This window comes from Mixophyes fleayi, chromosome 6, assembly GCF_038048845.1.
Source record: "Mixophyes fleayi isolate aMixFle1 chromosome 6, aMixFle1.hap1, whole genome shotgun sequence".
Classification (NCBI taxonomy): Eukaryota; Metazoa; Chordata; class Amphibia; order Anura; family Limnodynastidae; genus Mixophyes; species Mixophyes fleayi.
The window spans coordinates 182,537,172-182,560,588 of NC_134407.1; the positions used below are offsets into that span (position 1 = coordinate 182,537,172).

Genomic DNA, 23,417 nt, shown 5'->3' on the forward strand with positions numbered 1-23,417 from the left:
TTTGCTTCCTGTAGGAATTTACTGCTCCCTAAAAGGATTCCGGCAGAGAGGCCATGGTCGAGGGTCAGTGTTAAAATCTACAAGGCAGAAGGACTGCCCAGCATGAACGATGGGATTATGGGAAGTTTCTCTAAAATGCTGGGAGAAAAGAAGGTGTTCATCGATCCCTATGTTCAGGTTACATTTGCTGGGCAGCAGGTACAGCATTATCATGTATCACCTTCAGTTGTCTATCTGTCTAGCTGCATACTAAATATATAACAGACTTAGGGGCATATTCAATTCCGATCCCGATTCACGGGATCGCGCCGGAACGGCCGCGAACGTAATCCGCGGTACCGCAATAACGTGGATTTTCGTACGCAGCCCTGTAAATCTGCGTTATTGCGATACCGTATTACCGGCAGTAGTGCGCATTTTCCGCAGTAACGCGCGTTACCGCGGATCGGATCGGAATTGAATATGCCCCTTACAGTCCAAATGTGTCTAAAACTGTGTGACATAGCTTATGAGGCTGTGCGCATAGGAAATTGTGTTGTGCATAGGAGAAAAAAATGATTTATGTACAATTGGCAGCTGATCTGATGACCTCTTGAAACTTGACCTATGCGGCAGATTCAATTCGGCGCAAGTTGACTCCATGTGTAGGGCAGCACAGTGGCCTAGTGGTTAGCACTTCTGCCTCACAGCACTGGAGTCATGAGTTTGATTCCCGACCATGGCCTTATCTGTGTGGAGTTTGTATGTTCTCCCTGTGCTTGCGTGTGTTTCCTCCGGGTGCTCCGGTTTCCTCCCACACTCCAAAAACATACTAGTAGGTTAATTGGCTGCTATCAAAATTGACCTTAGTCTCTCTCTGTCTGTGTGTGTGTGTGTATGTTAGGGAATTTAGACAGTAAGCGCCAATGGGGCAGGGACTGATGTGAATGAGTTCTCTGTACAGCGCTGCGGAATTAGTGGCGCTATATAAATAACTGATGATGATGATGATGTGTCTCTGAACAGTCTGCTGAGACACATCGCGCCAGAGTTTTTACTAAAATCTCTGCTCATGTTCCCTCGTGTCACATGCAAGGGAAATTGAGCAGAGATTTCTGTACTGCTTTAGCCAGCGACGCACGCTTCAAGGCGAAGTCCGGCTGCACCTCACGGCTAATTGAATCTGCCCCTATGTCTCTGAATGTTATAATTCTCTATTGTATATGACATAATTAGTGTTTTAGGTTACGTGGTACTTTTATTTGTGCCTGAAGGTTTTCTTCCTTTAAATGTAAAGAGTCAAATTTTTATGCCTCCAGTCCAGGTGGCCTTGTGATGTCACTCTCATTACAGACGAACGTAAATGTTTTTTGGAATCCATTAATTCTTGTTTAAGGCTTACTTCTAATTGTATACCTTGTAGCTTCCATGTCCTCTACTTTTTTTTCCTTTTAGGGAGAAACATCTGTGGAGAGTGACACCAATGTTCCGGAATGGAATGAGCAGATCAGTTTCATTGAGCTATTCCCACCCCTTGCTCGAAAAATTAAAATTCAGGTTCTAGATGATGCTCATATGGGAGATGTTGCTCTGGCCACTCATTTTATTGACCTGCAGCAAATATCAGACCCAAGCAAAAATGGTAAAGACGCAACACAAGTTTAATCATAATAATGCATTTAAGTCATTATAAAGAAGAGGGTTGACCTACAAGTGAAATGTACACCAAAATATATTGTTCAGTTCTCCAACCTATTAATGAGGGTGGTTGTGGATTATAAGGATGGGTAGTAGTCATGATATGTGGTGAAAGGGACCATGGCTTTTGCATCAGCCAGGGCTAGTAGTCACCAGCAGTTATTGGCAACTTTAAAAAAGGATAGAAAAATTGTGGAGACATATAGTAGGGTTGAGTGGCAGCTGCAGCAAATTCCATTTATTTACTGCATCACGAGATAAATAGAGGCTTCGCATTATTAATGTTACTACGGTAATTTTGACACAGATTTTTGCTTGCGGCTCTGGAAGCTGCGAACAAAAACAGGATTGAAATTACCGTAGTCATGGTAAAAATGCGCAGCAATTACCGTAGTAACGGTTGAATTTCCCCCTTTGTTTCTTTATATAGCAACGCTATCTTCTGCAGTGCTGTACAGGGAATATTTAATCATTCGCATCAGTCCTTGCCACATTGGACCTTACAGTCTATATTAGTTACCACACGAAGACTCACACACATTAGGGTCTATTTTAGTCACCAGCTAGTATGACTTTGCATTGTGGGAGAAAACCAGAGCTCCTGGAGGTGACACAAACAAACACGGGGAGAACATACAAATTCCACACAGATAAGGCCATGGTTGGAATGTTGGATAATACCCTGTGTTCCTTGTCAAGCATGTTAAGTATAGCACTGATGTTTCACACAAGAGCTTTGTAGCTAGGCTACAAACGGTAATGCTAGAACATTAGATAACATTTGTAGTTGCACAAATTGTACAGTAAGCCGACTATTCTATCCTTTTGTCTTCAGCTGGTTTTAATCCAACTTTTGGACCAGCCTGGATCAACCTATATGGGTCTCCCCAAAACTACACACTGAGAGATGTACATCGGGATCTAAACGAAGGTCTGGGTCAGGGAATATTCTATCGAGGCCGCATTTTGGTGGCTGTGACACTTGAAATCTTTAGCAACAACAGTGTTCAGGAAAAGAAACCATTGCAGGCCCTGAAAAATGCATTTGGCAAGCTGAAAATGAAGAAGAAAAGCAAAAAGTCACAGGAAAAAGAGAAAGGAAACGCAGCAGAGGGCGCCGAAGGAGAAGAAGAGGAAGAGGACAAGGAGCAGCCTAATGCCGTCACCGTAGAAGTGGACGATATTCTCCCCTTGCCAGAGGTATACATGAGGACATACGTTCTAGTTCTAGATTTCCCCAGATTCATGACTCAAGAGTAACCTTAGAATGTCTGGGGCCCCATCAAGGAACATTTACTTCTAAGAGAAGACTCTACTCTTTGCTACCAGTAATTGTTATCAAGTTCCAGGGAAAGTCGTGTTCTCCTTCTCAAGATTCATTTAGTACTCTACTCTAAACCATAATATGTTTCTGTATCTGGCCTTAACATTTTCCATAATGACTACCATAAGATGTTCTTATAAATTGTCCAGGCTTCATCATGGAGCACTTATTTACCTGTCAGTGCTCTAACAGAAATATACAATATTATTAATACTGGATCAGCTAGCAGTCTGATATATGTAGACCATTGTTACATTGTGGCATTTGAACAACTCAGGTAAGCAGAATAATTATTAGATTATTTGTGATACGGCTCAGCACAGATTATGGTTTGGAGCTGCAGCAGTTGCTCAGCGACACTTGCAGGAACATCATAGGTACTCGCTGTCCCCGACTGGGACAGTCCCAGGTTTTAAAAAAAATACGATCCTGGAATTTTTTCCCCCCCAAAAAAATCAAATACAGGGTACCAAATCTGTGCAACCCTTTGCACTCAAACATTGGCATGTAGGAGTACTTGGTATGACATACCCTCTGAACATGACTATAATGTCATATTTTATGCTTGAAATAATTCATGTTTAATAGAAAATAATTTATAAAACCCAAGAAATAAGGTTAGATAATTAGAATTTAATCCTGTTGAAAGAAGTTGGACATTTCCATGGACAATCTTTAAAACCTGGAGCTGTTTGTGGATATTAGTATCACTGGTAACTATATAAGTCCTGTATTAACATGAGAGGATCATTTATAAATTATATTGGGAAACCATTACTGATTAGAAGTCAAAATAGCTGCAGTATTCACCCCACTCACGTCTGATGTTTATATTTGTTTTAGAATGCCTTGGGGGTCCCGGAAAAGTTCCTTCTGTTTGGAGTAGTATTTGAAGTCACAATGATTGATCCAAGTATTGGGCATAAGCCGGTCAAATTCGAGTTCTCTATAGGTATGTGAGATGACATTAATATTTATATTGCATTTTGAATGAGCTTGATCATTTCCTTTTTTGTGTTTTCAATAATCCACAAGAAAATGGCATATTTGTAATGGTTGCATTACATTGTCTTTTGTACTAGGTAATTTATCAAACTGCCATGACACTATTAGAGATCTCAAACCTACTGCCCTTCCAAGTATGTAGAAAGAGATCTGTACTGTACAAAAATGTTAAATATTCTGTATGCGGAATTTTAGAGAGGCATCATACTGGTTACTCAAGTTAAGAGCATTTTCTCATCTGTTCATCTCTTTCATGATGAGTTTAGACAACAGTTGATCTAAACAAGGCTAGCCGCTTCTTCTATTATAATGACCACTATGGCTATGTTCATTCGCAGTTTGTGACAGTTGTTTCAATTGATCTTGGCAATGTTTCATGTTAATAAATACAACAAGGCTATATATGGAGAAATAAGAATAATAATGACGCCCAAGTGTATTAATTTTAATTACTAAATGTAGTAGTGTTGCATTTAACAGACAATTTTGGGTTTTCACATAACACACAAAATAACCCCACAACGTATCCTCTCTCTTTCTACTTATTTAACACTAATTGTGTAGGCAACTATGGGAAAATTGCAGAAATAATCACAAAATCATCTAAAAAGAAACCGAAAGGGGAGGCGATACCTGAGGAACGTCAGGGTCTGCTGGACGCAGGTTCTGAAGATGAACTAAGTGTGGATCATGTGGAAAACCTGCCGTTAAATAACGAACCAATTGGCAAATCCGTGACACCTTCAATGAAGCCGGTGCATACAGAACCAGACAAGTAATGTAGAACAAAGCTTACAATACTGGACAGACAGATCTAGTACTTGGCAGTAATCATAGCTACATTGTAGGTTTGTTAATTAAGGGACAGCAAGGTTTGTGTAAAAATATGCATGGTCATAAAAGTAATAAGCCAGTATGCCCAACTGGAAAGGAAATGATGTGCGGAATCTAGTTGTTCAGCCATAATATTAGTACACAAAAAGACACTTAATAAAGTCTGATACAGGAACTGTTTGTATAATATAATGCAGTACGGCCTCTTGGGAAAACATCCATGGCCTCTATTGTAGAACATTATTTTCCCATAGGATTTGCACATCAAGCATCACTGTAAGCTATTTATGAAGACTTTTGTCCCAGAAAATCATTGGTTAATGAGCCCCAAAAAATGTTGCATGCTATATGTGATTTATTACAACAGCAACATTTTCTCCTTATTGCGTTGCTGTTTTGTGCCTGATATTTTGGGGTGACATGTGGTGGAGATTGTGTTTTGTAGCTAATAGCAGCACGTTTTTCAATAAGTGGCATGGCTGTAATATTTTTAAGGTTTGTATTAAGAAAGCAAATAAGGACAGATATGACGGCAACACATTTATTATTATTACTTATTACTGCAGATATGGCCGAAGGAGCAGATTTCACTCTATTTCACTCTATTGTCCTGCTTACTCTCTGTCCGTAGTTCATACAACTGTTTACCAATGGCCAATGACAGACCATGTGTGTATGTGTGGAGTTACTGGGAGGATCACAGCTGGAGAGTGTACAATTCCAACTGGATAGTCAAGATAGCGGAACGCCTGGTAAGTTATAAAACCTTGTATCAGACCCTCCTCTATAACCTACACATGCTTTAGAACACAGCCTGTGAATTAATCAGACACTTTATTGTTCTGTCTTAACTGTTCTTTATAGTAGCAGTGTTTACTAGACTACTCAAGCATGCAACACACTGAATGTTCCTGCAGGCAGGATAGTCTCTACGACATCAGTTTGTTTCTCTGTCAATATGTATTTATCTCACTCATTTAATTTGTGTCCCAGACACATTAGCTGTTGCCCGAGACAGGCATCCGATTAGAGAGCCTGAGGAAAAAGGTTAAGAATGGACAGGTTTCGTCTCTGAGAAGAGAGGTTAAGAATGGACAGATTTTGTCTCTGAGGAGAGAGGTTAAGAATGGACAGATTTTGTCTCTGAGGAGAGAGGTTAAGAATGGACAAGTTTCATCTCTGAGGAGAGAGGTTACGAATGGACAGGTTTCATCTCTGAGGAGAGAGGTTAAGAATGGACAGGTTTCATCTTTGAGGAGAGGTTAAGAATGGACAGGTTTCATCTTTGAGGAGGGAGGTTAAGAATGGACAGGTTTCGTCTCTGAGGAGAGAGGTTAAGAATGGACAGGTTTCGTCTCTGAGGAGAAAGGTTAAGAATGGACAGGTTACGTATCTGAGGAGAAAGGTTAAGAATGGACAGATTTTGTCTCTGAGGAGAGAGGTTAAGAATGGACAGATTTTGTCTCTGAGGAGAGAGGTTAAGAATGGACAAGTTTCATCTCTGAGGAGAGAGGTTAAGAATGGACAGGTTTCATCTCTGTGGATAGAGGTTAAGAATGGACAGGTTTCATCTTTGAGGAGAAGTTAAGAATGGACAGGTTTCATCTTTGAGGAGGGAGGTTAAGAATGGACAGGTTTCATCTCTGAGGAGAGAGGTTAAGAATGGACAGGTTTCGTCTCTGAGGAGAAAGGTTAAGAATGGACAGGTTACGTATCTGAGGAGAGAGGTTAAGAATGGACAGATTTTGTCTCTGAGGAGAGAGGTTAAGAATGGACAGATTTTGTCTCTGAGGAGAGAGGTTAAGAATGGACATGTTTCGTCTCTGAGGAGAAAGGTTAAGAATGGACAGGTTACGTATCTGAGGAGAGAGGTTAAGAATGGACAGATTTTGTCTCTGAGGAGAGAGGTTAAGAATGGACAAGTTTCATCTCTGAGGAGAGAGGTTAAGAATGGACAGGTTTCATCTCTGAGGAGAGAGGTTAAGAATGGACAGGTTTCATCTTTGAGGAGAGGTTAAGAATGGACAGGTTTCATCTTTGAGGAGGGAGGTTAAGAATGGACAGGTTTTGTCTCTGAGGAGAGAGGTTAAGAATGGAAAGGTTTCGTCTCTGAGGAGAAAGGTTAAGAATGGACAAGTTTCATCTCTGAGGAGAGAGGTTAAGAATGGACAGATTTTGCCTCCGAGGAGAGAGATTATGAATAGACAGGTTCTGTCTCTGAGGAGAGAGGTTAAGAATGGACAGGTTTCGTCTTTGAGGAGAGAGGTTAAGAATGGACAGGTTTCGCCTCTGAGGAGAGAGGTTAAGAATGGACAGGTTTCGCCTCCGAGGAGAGAGGTTTGAATAGACGGGTTCCGTCTCTGAGGAGAGAGGATAAGAATAGACAGATTCTGTCTCTGAGGAGAGAGGTTAAGAATGGACAGATTTTGTCTCTGAGGAGAGAGGTTAAGAATGGACAGATTTTGTCTCTGAGGAGAGAGGTTAAGAATGGACAAGTTTCATCTCTGAGGAGAGAGGTTACGAATGGACAGGTTTCATCTCTGAGGAGAGAGGTTAAGAATGGACAGGTTTCATCTTTGAGGAGAGGTTAAGAATGGACAGGTTTCATCTTTGAGGAGGGAGGTTAAGAATGGACAGGTTTCGTCTCTGAGGAGAGAGGTTAAGAATGGACAGGTTTCGTCTCTGAGGAGAAAGGTTAAGAATGGACAGGTTACGTATCTGAGGAGAAAGGTTAAGAATGGACAGATTTTGTCTCTGAGGAGAGAGGTTAAGAATGGACAGATTTTGTCTCTGAGGAGAGAGGTTAAGAATGGACAAGTTTCATCTCTGAGGAGAGAGGTTAAGAATGGACAGGTTTCATCTCTGTGGATAGAGGTTAAGAATGGACAGGTTTCATCTTTGAGGAGAAGTTAAGAATGGACAGGTTTCATCTTTGAGGAGGGAGGTTAAGAATGGACAGGTTTCATCTCTGAGGAGAGAGGTTAAGAATGGACAGGTTTCGTCTCTGAGGAGAAAGGTTAAGAATGGACAGGTTACGTATCTGAGGAGAGAGGTTAAGAATGGACAGATTTTGTCTCTGAGGAGAGAGGTTAAGAATGGACAGATTTTGTCTCTGAGGAGAGAGGTTAAGAATGGACATGTTTCGTCTCTGAGGAGAAAGGTTAAGAATGGACAGGTTACGTATCTGAGGAGAGAGGTTAAGAATGGACAGATTTTGTCTCTGAGGAGAGAGGTTAAGAATGGACAAGTTTCATCTCTGAGGAGAGAGGTTAAGAATGGACAGGTTTCATCTCTGAGGAGAGAGGTTAAGAATGGACAGGTTTCATCTTTGAGGAGAGGTTAAGAATGGACAGGTTTCATCTTTGAGGAGGGAGGTTAAGAATGGACAGGTTTTGTCTCTGAGGAGAGAGGTTAAGAATGGAAAGGTTTCGTCTCTGAGGAGAAAGGTTAAGAATGGACAAGTTTCATCTCTGAGGAGAGAGGTTAAGAATGGACAGATTTTGCCTCCGAGGAGAGAGATTATGAATAGACAGGTTCTGTCTCTGAGGAGAGAGGTTAAGAATGGACAGGTTTCGTCTTTGAGGAGAGAGGTTAAGAATGGACAGGTTTCGCCTCTGAGGAGAGAGGTTAAGAATGGACAGGTTTCGCCTCCGAGGAGAGAGGTTTGAATAGACGGGTTCCGTCTCTGAGGAGAGAGGATAAGAATAGACAGATTCTGTCTCTGAGGAGAGAGGTTAAGAATGGACAGATTTTGTCTCTGAGGAGAGAGGTTAAGAATGGACAAGTTTCATCTCTGAGGAGAGAGGTTACAAATGGACAGGTTTCATCTCTGAGGAGAGAGGTTAAGAATGGACAGGTTTCATCTTTGAGGAGAGGTTAAGAATGGACAGGTTTCATCTTTGAGGAGGGAGGTTAAGAATGGACAGGTTTCGTCTCTGAGGAGAGAGGTTTAGAATGGACAGGTTTCGTCTCTGAGGAGAAAGGTTAAGAATGGACAGGTTACGTATCTGAGGAGAGAGGTTAAGAATGGACAGATTTTGTCTCTGAGGAGAGAGGTTAAGAATGGACAGATTTTGTCTCTGAGGAGAGAGGTTAAGAATGGACATGTTTCGTCTCTGAGGAGAAAGGTTAAGAATGGACAGGTTACGTATCTGAGGAGAGAGGTTAAGAATGGACAGATTTTGTCTCTGAGGAGAGAGGTTAAGAATGGACAAGTTTCATCTCTGAGGAGAGAGGTTAAGAATGGACAGGTTTCATCTCTGAGGAGAGAGGTTAAGAATGGACAGGTTTCATCTTTGAGGAGAGGTTAAGAATGGACAGGTTTCATCTTTGAGGAGGGAGGTTAAGAATGGACAGGTTTTGTCTCTGAGGAGAGAGGTTAAGAATGGAAAGGTTTCGTCTCTGAGGAGAAAGGTTAAGAATGGACAAGTTTCATCTCTGAGGAGAGAGGTTAAGAATGGACAGATTTTGCCTCCGAGGAGAGAGATTATGAATAGACAGGTTCTGTCTCTGAGGAGAGAGGTTAAGAATGGACAGGTTTCGTCTTTGAGGAGAGAGGTTAAGAATGGACAGGTTTCGCCTCTGAGGAGAGAGGTTAAGAATGGACAGGTTTCGCCTCCGAGGAGAGAGGTTTGAATAGACGGGTTCCGTCTCTGAGGAGAGAGGATAAGAATAGACAGATTCTGTCTCTGAGGAGAGAGGTTAAGAATGGACAGATTTTGTCTCTGAGGAGAGAGGTTAAGAATGGACAAGTTTCATCTCTGAGGAGAGAGGTTACAAATGGACAGGTTTCATCTCTGAGGAGAGAGGTTAAGAATGGACAGGTTTCATCTTTGAGGAGAGGTTAAGAATGGACAGGTTTCATCTTTGAGGAGGGAGGTTAAGAATGGACAGGTTTCGTCTCTGAGGAGAGAGGTTTAGAATGGACAGGTTTCGTCTCTGAGGAGAAAGGTTAAGAATGGACAGGTTACGTATCTGAGGAGAGAGGTTAAGAATGGACAGATTTTGTCTCTGAGGAGAGAGGTTAAGAATGGACAGATTTTGTCTCTGAGGAGAGAGGTTAAGAATGGACAAGTTTCATCTCTGAGGAGAGAGGTTAAGAATGGACAAGTTTCATCTCTGAGGAGAGAGGTTAAGAATGGACAGATTTCATCTTTGAGGAGAGAGGTTAAGAATGGACAGGTTTCATCTTTGAGGAGGGAGGTTAAGAATGGACAGGTTTCGTCTCTGAGGAGAGAGGTTAAGAATGGACAGGTTTCGTCTCTGAGGAGAGAGGTTAAGAATGGACAGGTTTCGTCTCTGAGGAGAAAGGTTAAGAATGGACAGGTTACGTATCTGAGTAGAGAGGTTAAGAATGGACAGGTTACGTATCTGAGTAGAGAGGTTAAGAATGGACAGATTTTGTCTCTGAGGAGAGAGGTTAAGAATGGACAAGTTTCATCTCTGAGGAGAGAGGTTAAGAATGGACAGGTTTCGCCTCCGAGGAGAGAGGTTTGAATAGACAGGTTCCGTCTCTGAGGAGAGAGGATAAGAATGGACAGGTTTCGTCTTTGAGGAGAGAGGTTAAGAATGGACAGATTCTGTCTCTGAGGAGAGAGGTTAAGAATGGACAGGTTTCGTCTCTAAACATAAACTGTAGTCATCAAACCAGGTAAAGACTGCTCAGAAAATGGTCATGGTTTACATCCTTTATCTATTACAAACACACCTGTCTAATGTGAAGAGCAGTGTGATGTTCAAGAAGGAAGGGTGTTCTAGAACAGAAGCTTTTACTGCTAAAATACTAGGATTGTTTAAAAATAAAGACTAATTATCATTATTTTCATCACATATTTATATAGCATCACCATACTATGCAGTGCTTAGTCGAACAATGTTTATTCATAAACATCAGTCCATGTCCCAGTGGAGAAAACCAGACCACACAAACATAACACAAACATACTAACTCCACATAGATGACATGCTTCAGAAAAGGGGGCCTGATTCATTAAGGATCTTAAAATGAAGAGGTATCTTATTTCAGTCTCCTGGACAAAACCATGCTACATTGCAAGGGGTGCAAACTAGTTTTCTGTTTTGCACATAAGTTAAATACTGACTGTTTTTTCATGTAGCACACAAATATCAACTTTAAATTTCAGTGTACAAATAAGCTATCAAGTATTTGTGTGCTACATGAAAAAACAGTCAGTATTTAACTTATGTGCAAAACAGAAAACTAGTTTGCACCCCTTGCAATGTAACATGGTTTTGTCCAGGAGACTGAAATAAGATACCTCTTCATTTTAAGATCCTTAATGAATCAGGCCCAGGGTCTACTTATTAAACAGCATGTTTAAATTGATCTTGTTTCTCTTCTTAAGCAGCATATGTCTCACAGGCTGGTGGCTAACCTAGTTTTGCCTATGAAAGTAGAATTTCTTTTATAAGTAAAGATATATAAAAAAAACTTCAGCTTCTTTATAAAGCCCTGTCTTCAAAGCTAGCTTGTTGCCAGCAATAATATTGATAAAGTAGTTTGTTCATGACACCTGTCTTTGGAACAGGCATAAGAGGAATATTTGAGTCTCAGTTTGTTGTTTTTCTACCATCCCTCTATTGTCAGTCTTGGAGCTATTAAAATGTTAGTGGTGTGAGGATGTCAGGTAACTATAAATTTAATTTTTAGGACCGTGGACTTGATGAGGTAGATAAACTGACAAGAAGACCCAAATCCAACCCACAAATACGTCTCAAGCAAGTTCTTGAGGAATTTGTAGCTGGTTGCAGGTATATTACTTTTCTGTAAATAATCCTTAAATGGGAATTAAAGCAAAAGCATTATTTTTTTATTCTATGGACTAGTCCTCACGAAGCTGACATTGACACTATATTCTATTGGAATGATCCATAATAAAAATGCATTACAATATATGACAAAAACTGACCCCACTGACATACTGGACACGACTGCAATTATAGAAGCCATTTCAATTTATCCCGCCAATGTACCGCTATTCCCAACTTGTTACATTTACATCTCCTGCTTAGTTCACCCTTCTGATGGAAAAATCTGTTTGCAGATGACAGCACACCCTGGTTGACCTAATGAACGTTGCCTCAAACTGTTGCCCTACTTTCTTGGTCCTAAATACCCTGTCATTATGTAACGGACCAGAATATGCCAGTACTGGTTTGCATCAGGATCATCTTAACAGCATTATAGGCAGTGCTCTGGGGCCCTGTCTACACAACCGCACACAGGAATAAAAATGTAAATTATCAATACAATTAATCTTATATTTATTGATACTTCCAACGAAATCAGTGGTTAAACATTAAAAAAAACATGCTGTACAGTAGAGATTAATCCAAACAAACATTTGGACAACGTAACATGAGCCTTGAAGTTGAAAAGCAAGAAATTTAACATCAAAATGGTACTCAGTTGGTAAATCATACAGACAGAGATGGCACAGTACGAAATGACTATGAATTATTTATTATAATCAAGTGTTCAACACAAACATTTGCGAAATTTCTGAGGTGATTAGTTCACCTAAACGTTTTAACAAAGAGGGTTTGAAGGTTCAGAATAAATCTCCAGGAATAACATACTGAAAGCTGGCAAGCCTATGGGCCCCTATATCCGTGGGACCCCCGGGAAACTGCCCAGGGTGCCCATGCGTTAAAACGGCTCTGGTTTGCACACTTGGCCAGCCTGTGCAATACTTTTGTCTGTATTTTATACCAATAATTTTATGACATTTAGCAATGTTGATTCCACTTTCTACATGATAACCTGAAAGTTGCAAACACAATGAAGCTGATTGAAATGGGCATTGCCGCATGCAAACATAGAATTTAATCCAGTTTATGCAGCAGTTGCCATAAATCTAATTTGATCACCGCTTGCTGCTTGCAGGCAGTATTCCCAGGCTGCAGGAAAGAGAACCATGGCTCGTCCCAACAACCTGGACCGCTGCAGAATGAAGTCTCTTCCATACAACATTGTAAGTCTGTTCATGAAGCACTGAATATACTTTTATGTCTTAAATTTATTTCAATAAATGAGAGGTATAGACAAAGTAGTGCAGCATATATTCAGTTTTCAGTCTGTTGAGGAGCGTCAAAATATATTTTTCTTAGGTCTCAGTTGCCTATGGAAAGCATACCAGGGCGAGGTAAGAAATTGAAGGCCCAAGGCTGAGAAAAATTGGGGTCCTTTACATATAGTCAACATATGAATAAGACTATGGAACTTACATTTTATGGCAGCATAGTAAATGTTTTCATAATATTTAGTGAGCAATGGGCCTCATTTACAAAGAGCAAAATGGCTCCATGATTTGCGCAGGTAAATTTATATTTCCGCCAAGGTGCATGGCTTTGTATTGCACGATGGAGTTTGTAAAAGAGCAGAAGTTTGCACTTGCCACTGTGGGAAGAGTTGGGAGGGGTAAAAACGATATTATTTAAATAAGCTAAAGGGGTGGGAGGGCTTTCCCTGCTGTGCGCAGAGGAACGCAGCCATTTAGATTTTTGCACCAACCCTGAGCTATTGAAGATTAGTGGGTAAATGTATCAAGGTTTAATTTTGCAAATCCAACGATTTTCTCGGGAGAGTTGAAACTCGCAGATGTATGAAGCTGAGATTTCATGTAAAATCGCCAGAGTTGTGCTGCTGTCAAAATCGCTATTTCCAAAATCGATAGAGATCAAACTCCCGACTGTTTGCCACTCTGGCTATACAAGTCTTAAATGTATGACGCTGCGATTAAGCAAACTCAGGAGAGTTTGCTTTCAAACAGGCTAGATACAACACGCTGCTTGCTAGCAGCGCATTTTGTAAACACACCACTGTTACACTGTTCTGCAATAGAGCCGGAGCTCCGGCAGCAATAAAAACTGTAAAAAATAGATGAAAGTTCAAAAAAAAAAAAAGCACAAAAAAAAAACAAAAACGTGTGGTCACCTCTCTATTCACTATTAACCCTAGTGCTGCCAGACTACTGCTGGTTCCGTGAAAATCGGGGAAAAAATTTGCGTGGGGTCCCCCCGATTTTCACTGACCCAGCACTAGGCAAACCAGCCGGGGTTGGAGGCACTATAGCAGGGGGACACGCAGCATAATGACAAACCAACCTCAGGCTGTTCAGTGCTGGGCTGGAATCCCTAGGGAGTGGGGTTCCCTGAAAAAAACGAGCAGGCCCCTCCTCTAGGGACAACCAGCCCAGTGCTGAAAGCACTAGGGCTCTTCCTACACCGATGGGTGTAGGGTAATAAATGGCGATAAAAGTAGAAAAAAATAAACTGACGCCATTTTGTTTTGTGGAACTACAAGTCCCAGCCAGCCAGGGTGCCATAAATAGTGAGGGCATGCTGATACTTGCATAACTACAAGCACCAGCATACCCACGGCAGCCAGGGCATGTTTTCACTTGGAGAACCACAAGTGCCAACATGCCCTGACACCCACGGTTGGCTGGTACCTGTAGTTCCACAAAAGAAAATGTTAAATAAACCACCACACCCTTGTTAAAACCACATACATTTAATAAAAATAATAAACCCACAATAAAGACAGTAAACACCCTCATTTATACCATATATTTTTATTAAAAATAATAAATGCCCATATACTCACCACTGATGTTTTTATCTGTTGTCAGCAGCTTTTAATCCTAAAATGGCTGTCAACCAAGTCCCAATTAAATTTGTATCCAAAGTCCGACTTATAAAAGTCCAAAATAAATTTGTATTCAAATGTCCCTGCTTGAAATGTCTTCTCTTATCCAGTACACTTCATAAATGAAGTCCTGCCTTTTAGGGGGGAATTCAATTGGCCACGTTACTGTACAAAGTAACGCGGCCTGCATACTATTACCAACGTTACTGAAATAGTGCGCGTAATTACCGTTAATACGGTAATTTTGTGTGTGTATAAAATCTTTTTTTTCAATCTCACAATACTCCAAAACTGCAGCATTTCTGTGTTACAAATACATATACCTATTGTGTAGAAATGCAGTTTGACACTGTTAGTAGTAGGTGCAAAAGTCACATCACCTTATTCATACACAGTATAATATAATAAAGTGTCATATATAGTATACAAGAGAGGAAAGTGTCTTAGCAGTGTTATTAATAAACATGAAAGTCGCATTTTCCTGATGTAAATGCAATTAAATGCAAACACTCCAACATCCATTGTTTACCCCTGTAAAATAACAAAGGGAATCTTTCTTTCCTGCAATAGTCCAAATGCAAATGACAAATAAAAAATACGAATAGACAATTGCGACTTGTCCTAATCTAGATGTGACACTAATGAGCTAAATGCTATCCGTTGGAGGGGTCAGTATCAGCCAATCAGCAGTGGCTAGATAATGCTGCAGGTGCCATCATCCTTGCCCTATTTTTATACCAAGTGTCAGTACCTGCAAAAGATATGTCTCCTAAGAGGCATATCTGGGGATCTGTCCAAATGTAATTATTTGCATCACTAGGCGGTGTGCTACACTTACATGAGCATGCCCTTACGGTACTCAACTTATGACTACCTATCTCTCCAGGTGTAAGAGGCTGCAAGTCTAAGATACAGACATATGTGGATACGGACACATTTTGGTGCATACGCACAGTATGGAAAACAGTATATTTACACTGCAATATTTGACGTACATCCAACTATAATTGAGGCCCTTAGTGTATAATGATTTTGCTGCTTGTGTTTCTTCTTTGATATTTTGCTATTTTCATAATATTTGCAATATTTATATAATTAATTATATCCTGATATTTCTTTTTTCACACCTTGGGCTAGATTTACTAAACTGCGGGTTTGAAAAAGTGGAGATGTTGCCTATAGCAACCAATCAGATTCTAGCTGTCATTTATTTAGTACATTCTACAAAATGACAGCTAGAATCTGATTGGTTGCTATAGGCAACATCTCTACTTCTCCAAACCCGCAGTTTAGTAAATATACCCCCTTATCTTGTATTTTATGTTATCACAACAATATTGTGTTATGTTTAAACCCATATGTGGTAACATTCCTACATAAGTAGATGCACTTTATCACTCTAGATCCTTTATGCCAAACAAGCTCTGAGAGCCAGCCGGAGACTGACCAAGCAGAACGTCAAGGAAAAGATTAACGATGCCAAGAAAATTCTAACAAAAGTTCGAGTCCTTATTAAACAGGTAGAGAAAAAACGTTGGAGGCATTGTCAAAAAGTATAGCCACTATGCACCTTCTAAGGGGGAAAATGCCCTCTCTACATCTATTTATCATATTTTATTTTGAGTGTACATGGGAAGAAAGCATATGCATAGCGTGTGAGCTTTTGGTGTTGTACATAAGAGTTTACCCAGAGATTTACAACATTAAACCTAATGTTGATTTTACACAACAGAGGACTGTTTGTATAGCATTATAGCTATTAGTTAGGATTGGGCGTCTTATTGGACAGCTCCAAGTTTTCCAGAGGTTAAAGGCATGGTGATGAAAGGAGATAAACTTACTATCTTGTAGTGCTTTCCCTTCTTATTCGTTCATTACCGAAAAAAACATTTGTTTAGTGTTGTGCTCCTTTACAGTATGCAGGTATCGCTGTTGCTGTGTATAATGAACTTTTTTCATTTCAAATTCCAAATAAGATGGTGGAACTAATATCAAAAATGAGTTAAGGAGCTCATCTTGCGGGCAGTCATTCTGTGCAGTGAACCAACATACTTGGGAATACATCCTATCAATTCACTCGGAACCAGTGCCACCACTGAGTGTCTCAGTGATGTTAAGAGTTCCTAGTGAAATGATTGGCTGCATTCATGTAGCGCATGATGTCACAGGTCACTATTAAACTAATAGGTGTAATAATAGGTGTGTTCTCATTAAAGTTTCTTAAATACACAAAATCCACTGTGTATAACTGACAGGTGCACTTTAAAGCCCTCTGTCTTAGAGGGTATGAGCATGGGAGGGAACATATGTAGATCTGGCTCACAAAATCAAAAAACAGCTAGTTATTAAATGCCAATTGACTCTTACTTTCCATTGGTTGTAAATCCCTTTGGATTGATGGAAAGTGAAGCAAGTAAAGACACCTGCTTAGGGAAATGTTTACATTTTTTTATAATACTATTTAAATACAAACATATGTAGTGGTCTGCTTGTTTGGGTAGATAGCAGTATTGGCCCTGACCCTGCTAGTCTGTTTGCTATTACAGGCATACACAATTTAAATGGGCGTGGTGTTTTATATATTACATTTGAATTCACTTTAAATGTAAATGTTTTTGGGGCATATTTAACAAATAGTGATGGTGCACTATCGTGCACTTACCGTGAAATCCAGGTCCCTCTGTCAAGGGCGAACCCCACCCCCCGCGAGAGCTGCTGCGTATGCGCGCAGCAGCTCTGTTTCTTCAGCGCTGTCCTATACAGCAGCCACGGCGCTGTCTAAGAAGCGTCCGCGGCGGTGCTGTATACACTACAGCACCGCCGCGGACGCTTCTTTGACAGCGCCGCGGCTGCTGTATAGGACAGTGCAGCTATAGCGGCCACTTAGTTAGCGCAGGGGGGGGTTCTGGAGACTCAGAAACCCCCCCTGCATGCGCCACTGTCTGTGTGTCCCGCATATTTAAGGAGGGTGCATCTCAGATATCTGCTGCTTTGCATTCCTTTTCGTTTTTGAGAGCAGTCACCATTCTACAGTATGGTGACTGCTCTCAACCGTAATCTAACAAGTTCCGAAAAAAAGTGGCGATGGCTTGTAAAGGCAAGTTTGCCTTTACGAGTCATCCAGCTATAAATTTTACATGCAAAGTCGCAGATTTCCGGCGAGTTGAAAAAATCGGAGCTTCATACATTTACCCCTAGGTGTTGGAAGTAATTGCCCCATTTGTACCTTTTATAATCTGGTGGCTACAAGAGGACCCTCTCTTTGGTAAAATGAGTGGGTAGAGAACTTTTAGTTTACATTTTTTAATAAAAAGCATTTTTTTAAAAATAAAAAATAAATAAATAGAACCCAATATCACCTCCTGGGGAAAGTTCCACTTTAAGTGTATTACATGGCTGGCTATATGTCGGTGTAACATATGGTTTTCCAGATTCTTTGGAACTACATGTCCCAGCTTGCCCTCTTATAGAAGTAAAGTGTCTACGTTATGTGACCAAGGGTAACCTGCTGAAAGTGGGGGGTTTAATGTGAGACTAAAAATAGTAATTAAAAACATGGGAAGAATGGGAAAAATTAAAGTATAACTATATATTTTATAAATCTTGTTGCTGTCCCTATGCATAAAATCTAGAATAACGTATGCGGCTCTCCAGCTATAGTGGATTCAGAGTTGGTGCTGTGATCAATCACGTGGTCTCAGGCTCTTCTTGTAAGACCCTGACGATCAAGTACAAGAGCTACCTGGTGATAAAAGGGCTCCCTGAGTGCTGGGGAGACGGGGTGGCCATGTCATTTCTGCACCGGGCTGTACAGAAGGTGGACTGACCTAGCTGCCTATTAGTAACATTGAAAAAACAGCAGGTACACCCAGAGCCGGATTTAGACCTCATGGGGCCCTAGACAATATACTGGTTTGGGGCCCCCTCACTGAAAAAATCCATAGCACTATAGTTTTTAGCATAACATATAGCCTTTTTCAGGGCCTGGCTGACAGACTTTAGCCCAGGGGGGCAAGCACATAGCACTGGCCCATAAGTAGTGGCCCATTTTTAAAGGTTGGTCTCACCGCCAGCCCTGGGAGGGCCCTCTAGGGACCGCTGGGCCCTAGGCAAGTGCCTAGGTTGCATAGTGGTAAATCCGGCCCTGGGTACACCACTGCCTCAGCCCAAGGCAATCCAGTGTGCCCAAGTGACAAGGGAGCAGATAAATTTGCAAAAGCTTGTAACCCCCCCTCCCCCCCTGCACTACCTATGACTTACTGACAGCCCTCTGACGTATATAGTGTTAGTGAATACAGCCATATTTATATTTGTTTCCTTCCAATATCCAACCAATGTATTTGGGAATCTATATGTATCTGCATTTCTCAGATACCCTTTACAGCAACCATATAGCATGTACAATCATCGGACAATGTTTTGTCTGTCTTACAGCCGCAGAGCACTCTTCCAGATGTTATCGTATGGATGTTCAGTAATAATAAGAGAGTGGCGTATGCTCGCATTCCAGCCCAGAATGTTCTCTACTCTGTGGTAGAGGAGGAGAAGGGGAAGGATTGCGGAAAGATCTCCACTGTGTATTTCCAGGTGAAAGTATTCCTATGGAACAGGACATTTTGTGGATCTAACATCTCCACATAAAAATAGAAAGCTCCCAACGCTGAAACCTTACCCTTACTTGTCCCGGTGTAGCTCAAAAGAGCTGTTCACATTAGCCACAAAATAAGCCATAAATATAAAAATAATAAGCCCTATTTAGGTCAAAAAGGGGAAACTTGTTTACCCAATGATCCAAAACAAAACTAGTATTGTCAGGTTGGGATTTCTCTGATTGGCAGAAATAGTTCAGCCAATCAGATTAGCCACAAGGAGGCCAATAGGCAAAGGTAAAGCGAGAACTAGCCATGGCTTATTGCAAATCCTTCACAGCAATTTTGCAAACAGTTTCGAGTTGCATCACAAAGCTTAGTAAATGGACATCTTAGTATACTGTTAAGCATTGGATAGTATTGATACTGGTGAACTGAGGGACAGTTATTTTTTTTAGTGTTTTTTTTTATCAAAGGTAACCTTATATCTACCTCCTCTATGTTTAGATCCCAGGATCATACAATGGAGAAATCTTTGCAAAAGCTGAAATGTATATGTGGCTTGGAGTAATTAAGTATGCCAAGAACAGCACAGCGGATCTGCCAGTGGATTACAAACTCATGTACGAGAGAAATGGACAACTGGTGGACTCTCCTACGCTCGACCCACCAATCAAGCTCCAGAGGGATGGTGAGACACTAAATTCTATATAATAGCAAGTTTTGCATTCTGTTACATAGCTGCTGGGTTGTGTCACAGAGCCCTTGCTTCTCATCTGGCATGTACAGCATTGAATTTAGAGGCAAATTCCTTTCATAGCAAGAGACTAAAGCAGGGTATAATTTATCATTCTCACCACTATTTCTTGATTGACATAGAATCAGATACTAATGATTATAGCAATCAGGGGTATAACTGAAAATAAAACTGGCAGAATTTTGAAAGGCCATCCTACCCCTCACTCTTGGGGGTATATTTACTAAACTACGAGTTTGAAAAAGTGGAGATGTTGCCTATAGCAACCAATCAGATTGTACCTGTCATTTTGTAGAATGTACTAAATAAATCATAACTAGAATTTGATTGGTTGCTATAGGCAACATCTCCACTTTTTCAAACCCGCAGTTTACTAAATATACCCCTTTGTCCTTTAACCATACAGTACACTGCTCTATGCAAATAATACCCAACACAGCAATAAAGTAACACCATGGTTCAAATAAGAAATATATGTACATTCATTTCACCTTTAGAGGCTGCGTGAATGAATCTGCAGTATTAAGTGGCTCCTTGGAGGTATAACGTTTCCTCCTTTGCCAAGTAGGTTACTCTGTTGGGCTATAGTTATGCCACAGTTACTAACAACACGTTTATAAATAAGTCAATACTACAACAGGTGGTATTCCGTGATAGTTGTATAACATTGTAATATCAGCATGGACATAATGTGAATTAATTTATTGTGGTTGATACAAAAATGTATATGGAAAGAAGAATTAAAACAAATGCATCTATATTGAAAGTCATAAATTGATCCTGATATCAGTCTTTAGTCACGTTTGTCCATTCAGTAACATTCACAGTTTTTGCTTATCCCTGCCTTGATGAGAAGTATCTTTTTGTCTGTACATGATAATCAACTATTGGTGTTCATGTGCCAAGAAAACAATACACACCACAACACCAACTAATCATTTCTCACTTGATTCTGTAGATTACCGCTACTTCCAGCTAAGAGCTCATATATACCAGGCCCGGGGCATCCTACCCGCTGATGATAACGGCTTGTCTGATCCATTTGTTAGAATCATATTTGGGAACTCTTGTCAGAATACCCAGGTGAGAGATAAGGTTATAACCACATCAAGGAATAACACAGGTGATCGTGGCTGCTCTTTACTTCACAATATAAAATATAATATTCTGTATATTTACAGTCCTATATTCTTCTGAGCATTATTTTATCTTCAGGTCATTAATGAGACTCTGGCTCCCATGTGGAATGAACTGCTGGTCTATGACAATCTCCTCATGGATGGGAATAAGGAAGACTTGAAGAATGACCCACCACTTATCATTATCAATGTTTTCGATCAGGATAAATTTGTAAGTATAACTTTTATACTTCATGTTGTCTTTTGCCCTCTACTGTTTTGCTGTGCCTCCTTTTTCCATCATTAGGAAGCTCAATAGCCTCTAAACTTTGCCAGATCTATGGCCTTATCTGTGTGGAGTTTGTATGTTCTCCCTGTGTCTGCGTGGGTTTCCGCCGGGTGCTCCGGTTTCCTCCCACACTCCAAAAAACATGCTGTAGGCTAATTGACTGCTATCAAAATTGACCTTAGTCTCTTTCCGTCCTTGTGTGTATGTTAGGGAGTTTAGACTGTAAGCTCCTATGGGGCAGAATTAGTGGCACTATATAAATAGCTGATTGTCAAATGGTCATTTTATTAGGCTTGCATACATTAGTACATACTAGAGATGTTCACTGACCCCCGTGTTCTGGTTTTGTATCTGCATTAACTTCATGTTTTGGTTTTGGCAAAACCGCCTTTGCGTGTTTTGGTTTTGGGTTTGGATCCCTATTTTTCTAAAATCCCTATTTTTTTTTTGTTGCTAAAATCACATAATTATGCTTCCCCCCCCTACATTATTATTAACCTCAATAACACTAATTTCAAGTCATTTGCAGTAAATTTTGACCACCTCACAGGTCTAGAGATGCTCACTGACCCCGTGAACTGGTTTTGGTTTTGGATCTGGATTAGCTTTGTGTTTTGTTTTTTGTTTGGGCAAAACCGCCCTCGTGTATTTTGATTTTGGATCTGTATTTTTTTTTCGAAAAAAAAACTAAAATACGCTTAAATCACATCATTTTGCTCTTTTTTTGTTCCTACATTATTATTATTAACCTCAATAACACTAATTTCAAGTCATTTGCAGTCAATTTTGACAACCTCACAGGTCCCAATATTATTTTCATACACTTTCAAACAAAGACTGCAGCAGTTCTTGCCAGTGATAAGAAGAAGGCCATTGTCATGCCTGGGCATAAGACCAAAAAATCCACCTCTAATGTGTGGAATTATTTTTACCCAAATCCTGACAGTTGTCTAGCCACAGTGTAAAGCCACAGTCAGTAGAGGTAGGTACCTTAACCATCTAGGAATCTCATCCACGGTACGCCATTTGAAGCTTTTGTGAAAATCAGAAACTTATGCTAAAAAATAACAACAAGCAGTCCAGCATCAGCTACCTCCCTTCTCTCAGCTAGATACCAGCACCTGCAATCTACACCCCCAACACCTTCATCATCAATATCCTCACAAGCGATCGGAGTTAGTCCTGCATCCAAGTTTCTAAGGCGAGATGACTTCTCCCCTATCCAGGACTCCTCAGAAGAATCCTTGAGCGTTAGGCCCACTGCTGCTGCGCCTGCTGCTGGGGGTGGATCTTCAACCCAGAAGCAGACCATGAAGAAAACTACTAATAGTTTACAACAATTGACTGTTAATCCTTTGCAAGAGGAAGCAAGTATGAAAGCTGTCACCCAGTCGCAAAGCGGATCACAGACGCCACGGCGACTATGCTAGTATTAGATCTGCGTCCAATATCCACTATGAATGCAGCTGGTTTTAGACAGTTACTTGAGGTCTTCTGTCCCCGTTACCAAGTTCCATTACAACACAATTTTACTAGAAAAGCTATTCCTCACCTCTACCAGAAGGTTTGTCAAAATATAAATATTGGGCTCCAAAATGCCATTCTACCCACTAGACACTTAACCACAGATATGTGGACAAGCAGAACTGGGCAAACTAAAGATTATATGATTGTGACAGCCCACTGGGTTGGTGATTCGCCTTCACCAGCAGGGACAGCAGCAGCATGTACCCAAGAATGTAACATTTTTCAGAGGCTACTCTGTGTATCATCTGCTTCACTAAGAGGCATATTATTATTATTATTATTATTATTATTATTATTATTATCGTACATTTGTAAGGCACCACAGTGCTCCACAGCGAATTGCCCAAAAATCATGACAGCTCTTCTGTAAAATGAACTACAAATTCCATGAGGACAGTACCGAGCCGTCTTGGCTCCGTACTCGGATCTGCTAAGTTCGGATGTGTTCGGTTCTCGGGGAACCGAGCCTGAGCATCTCTAGTACATATAGCAGCTTTCCTACAACGAGGAGAAGTGTATAAAAATAGAAAGAGTTCAAAGAGATTTTCCCACATTACAAAGTAAGCTTTTTTAATTTCTCCAAATTAAAGACTATTTAAAATCTCTTCCTCAGTGTACTTAGAAGTC

At 40.6% G+C, this 23,417-nt stretch overlaps 1 protein-coding gene across 1 annotated transcript in view; it reads left to right on the forward strand.

Annotated features, from left to right (window-relative positions):
- The window catches only part of LOC142094898 (fer-1-like protein 4), a 104,845-nt gene that overhangs the window by 38,632 nt on the left and 42,796 nt on the right, over nt 1-23,417 (forward strand). Inside the window, exons 13-25 of the mRNA XM_075177504.1 lie at nt 15-198; nt 1,435-1,621; nt 2,513-2,877; nt 3,845-3,953; nt 4,571-4,781; nt 5,472-5,592; nt 11,511-11,611; nt 12,747-12,834; nt 15,914-16,030; nt 18,945-19,097; nt 19,607-19,790; nt 20,815-20,939; nt 21,072-21,206. Coding sequence (XP_075033605.1) covers nt 15-198; nt 1,435-1,621; nt 2,513-2,877; nt 3,845-3,953; nt 4,571-4,781; nt 5,472-5,592; nt 11,511-11,611; nt 12,747-12,834; nt 15,914-16,030; nt 18,945-19,097; nt 19,607-19,790; nt 20,815-20,939; nt 21,072-21,206 — 2,080 coding nt within the window. The remainder of the gene's footprint in view (nt 1-14; nt 199-1,434; nt 1,622-2,512; nt 2,878-3,844; nt 3,954-4,570; nt 4,782-5,471; nt 5,593-11,510; nt 11,612-12,746; nt 12,835-15,913; nt 16,031-18,944; nt 19,098-19,606; nt 19,791-20,814; nt 20,940-21,071; nt 21,207-23,417) is intronic.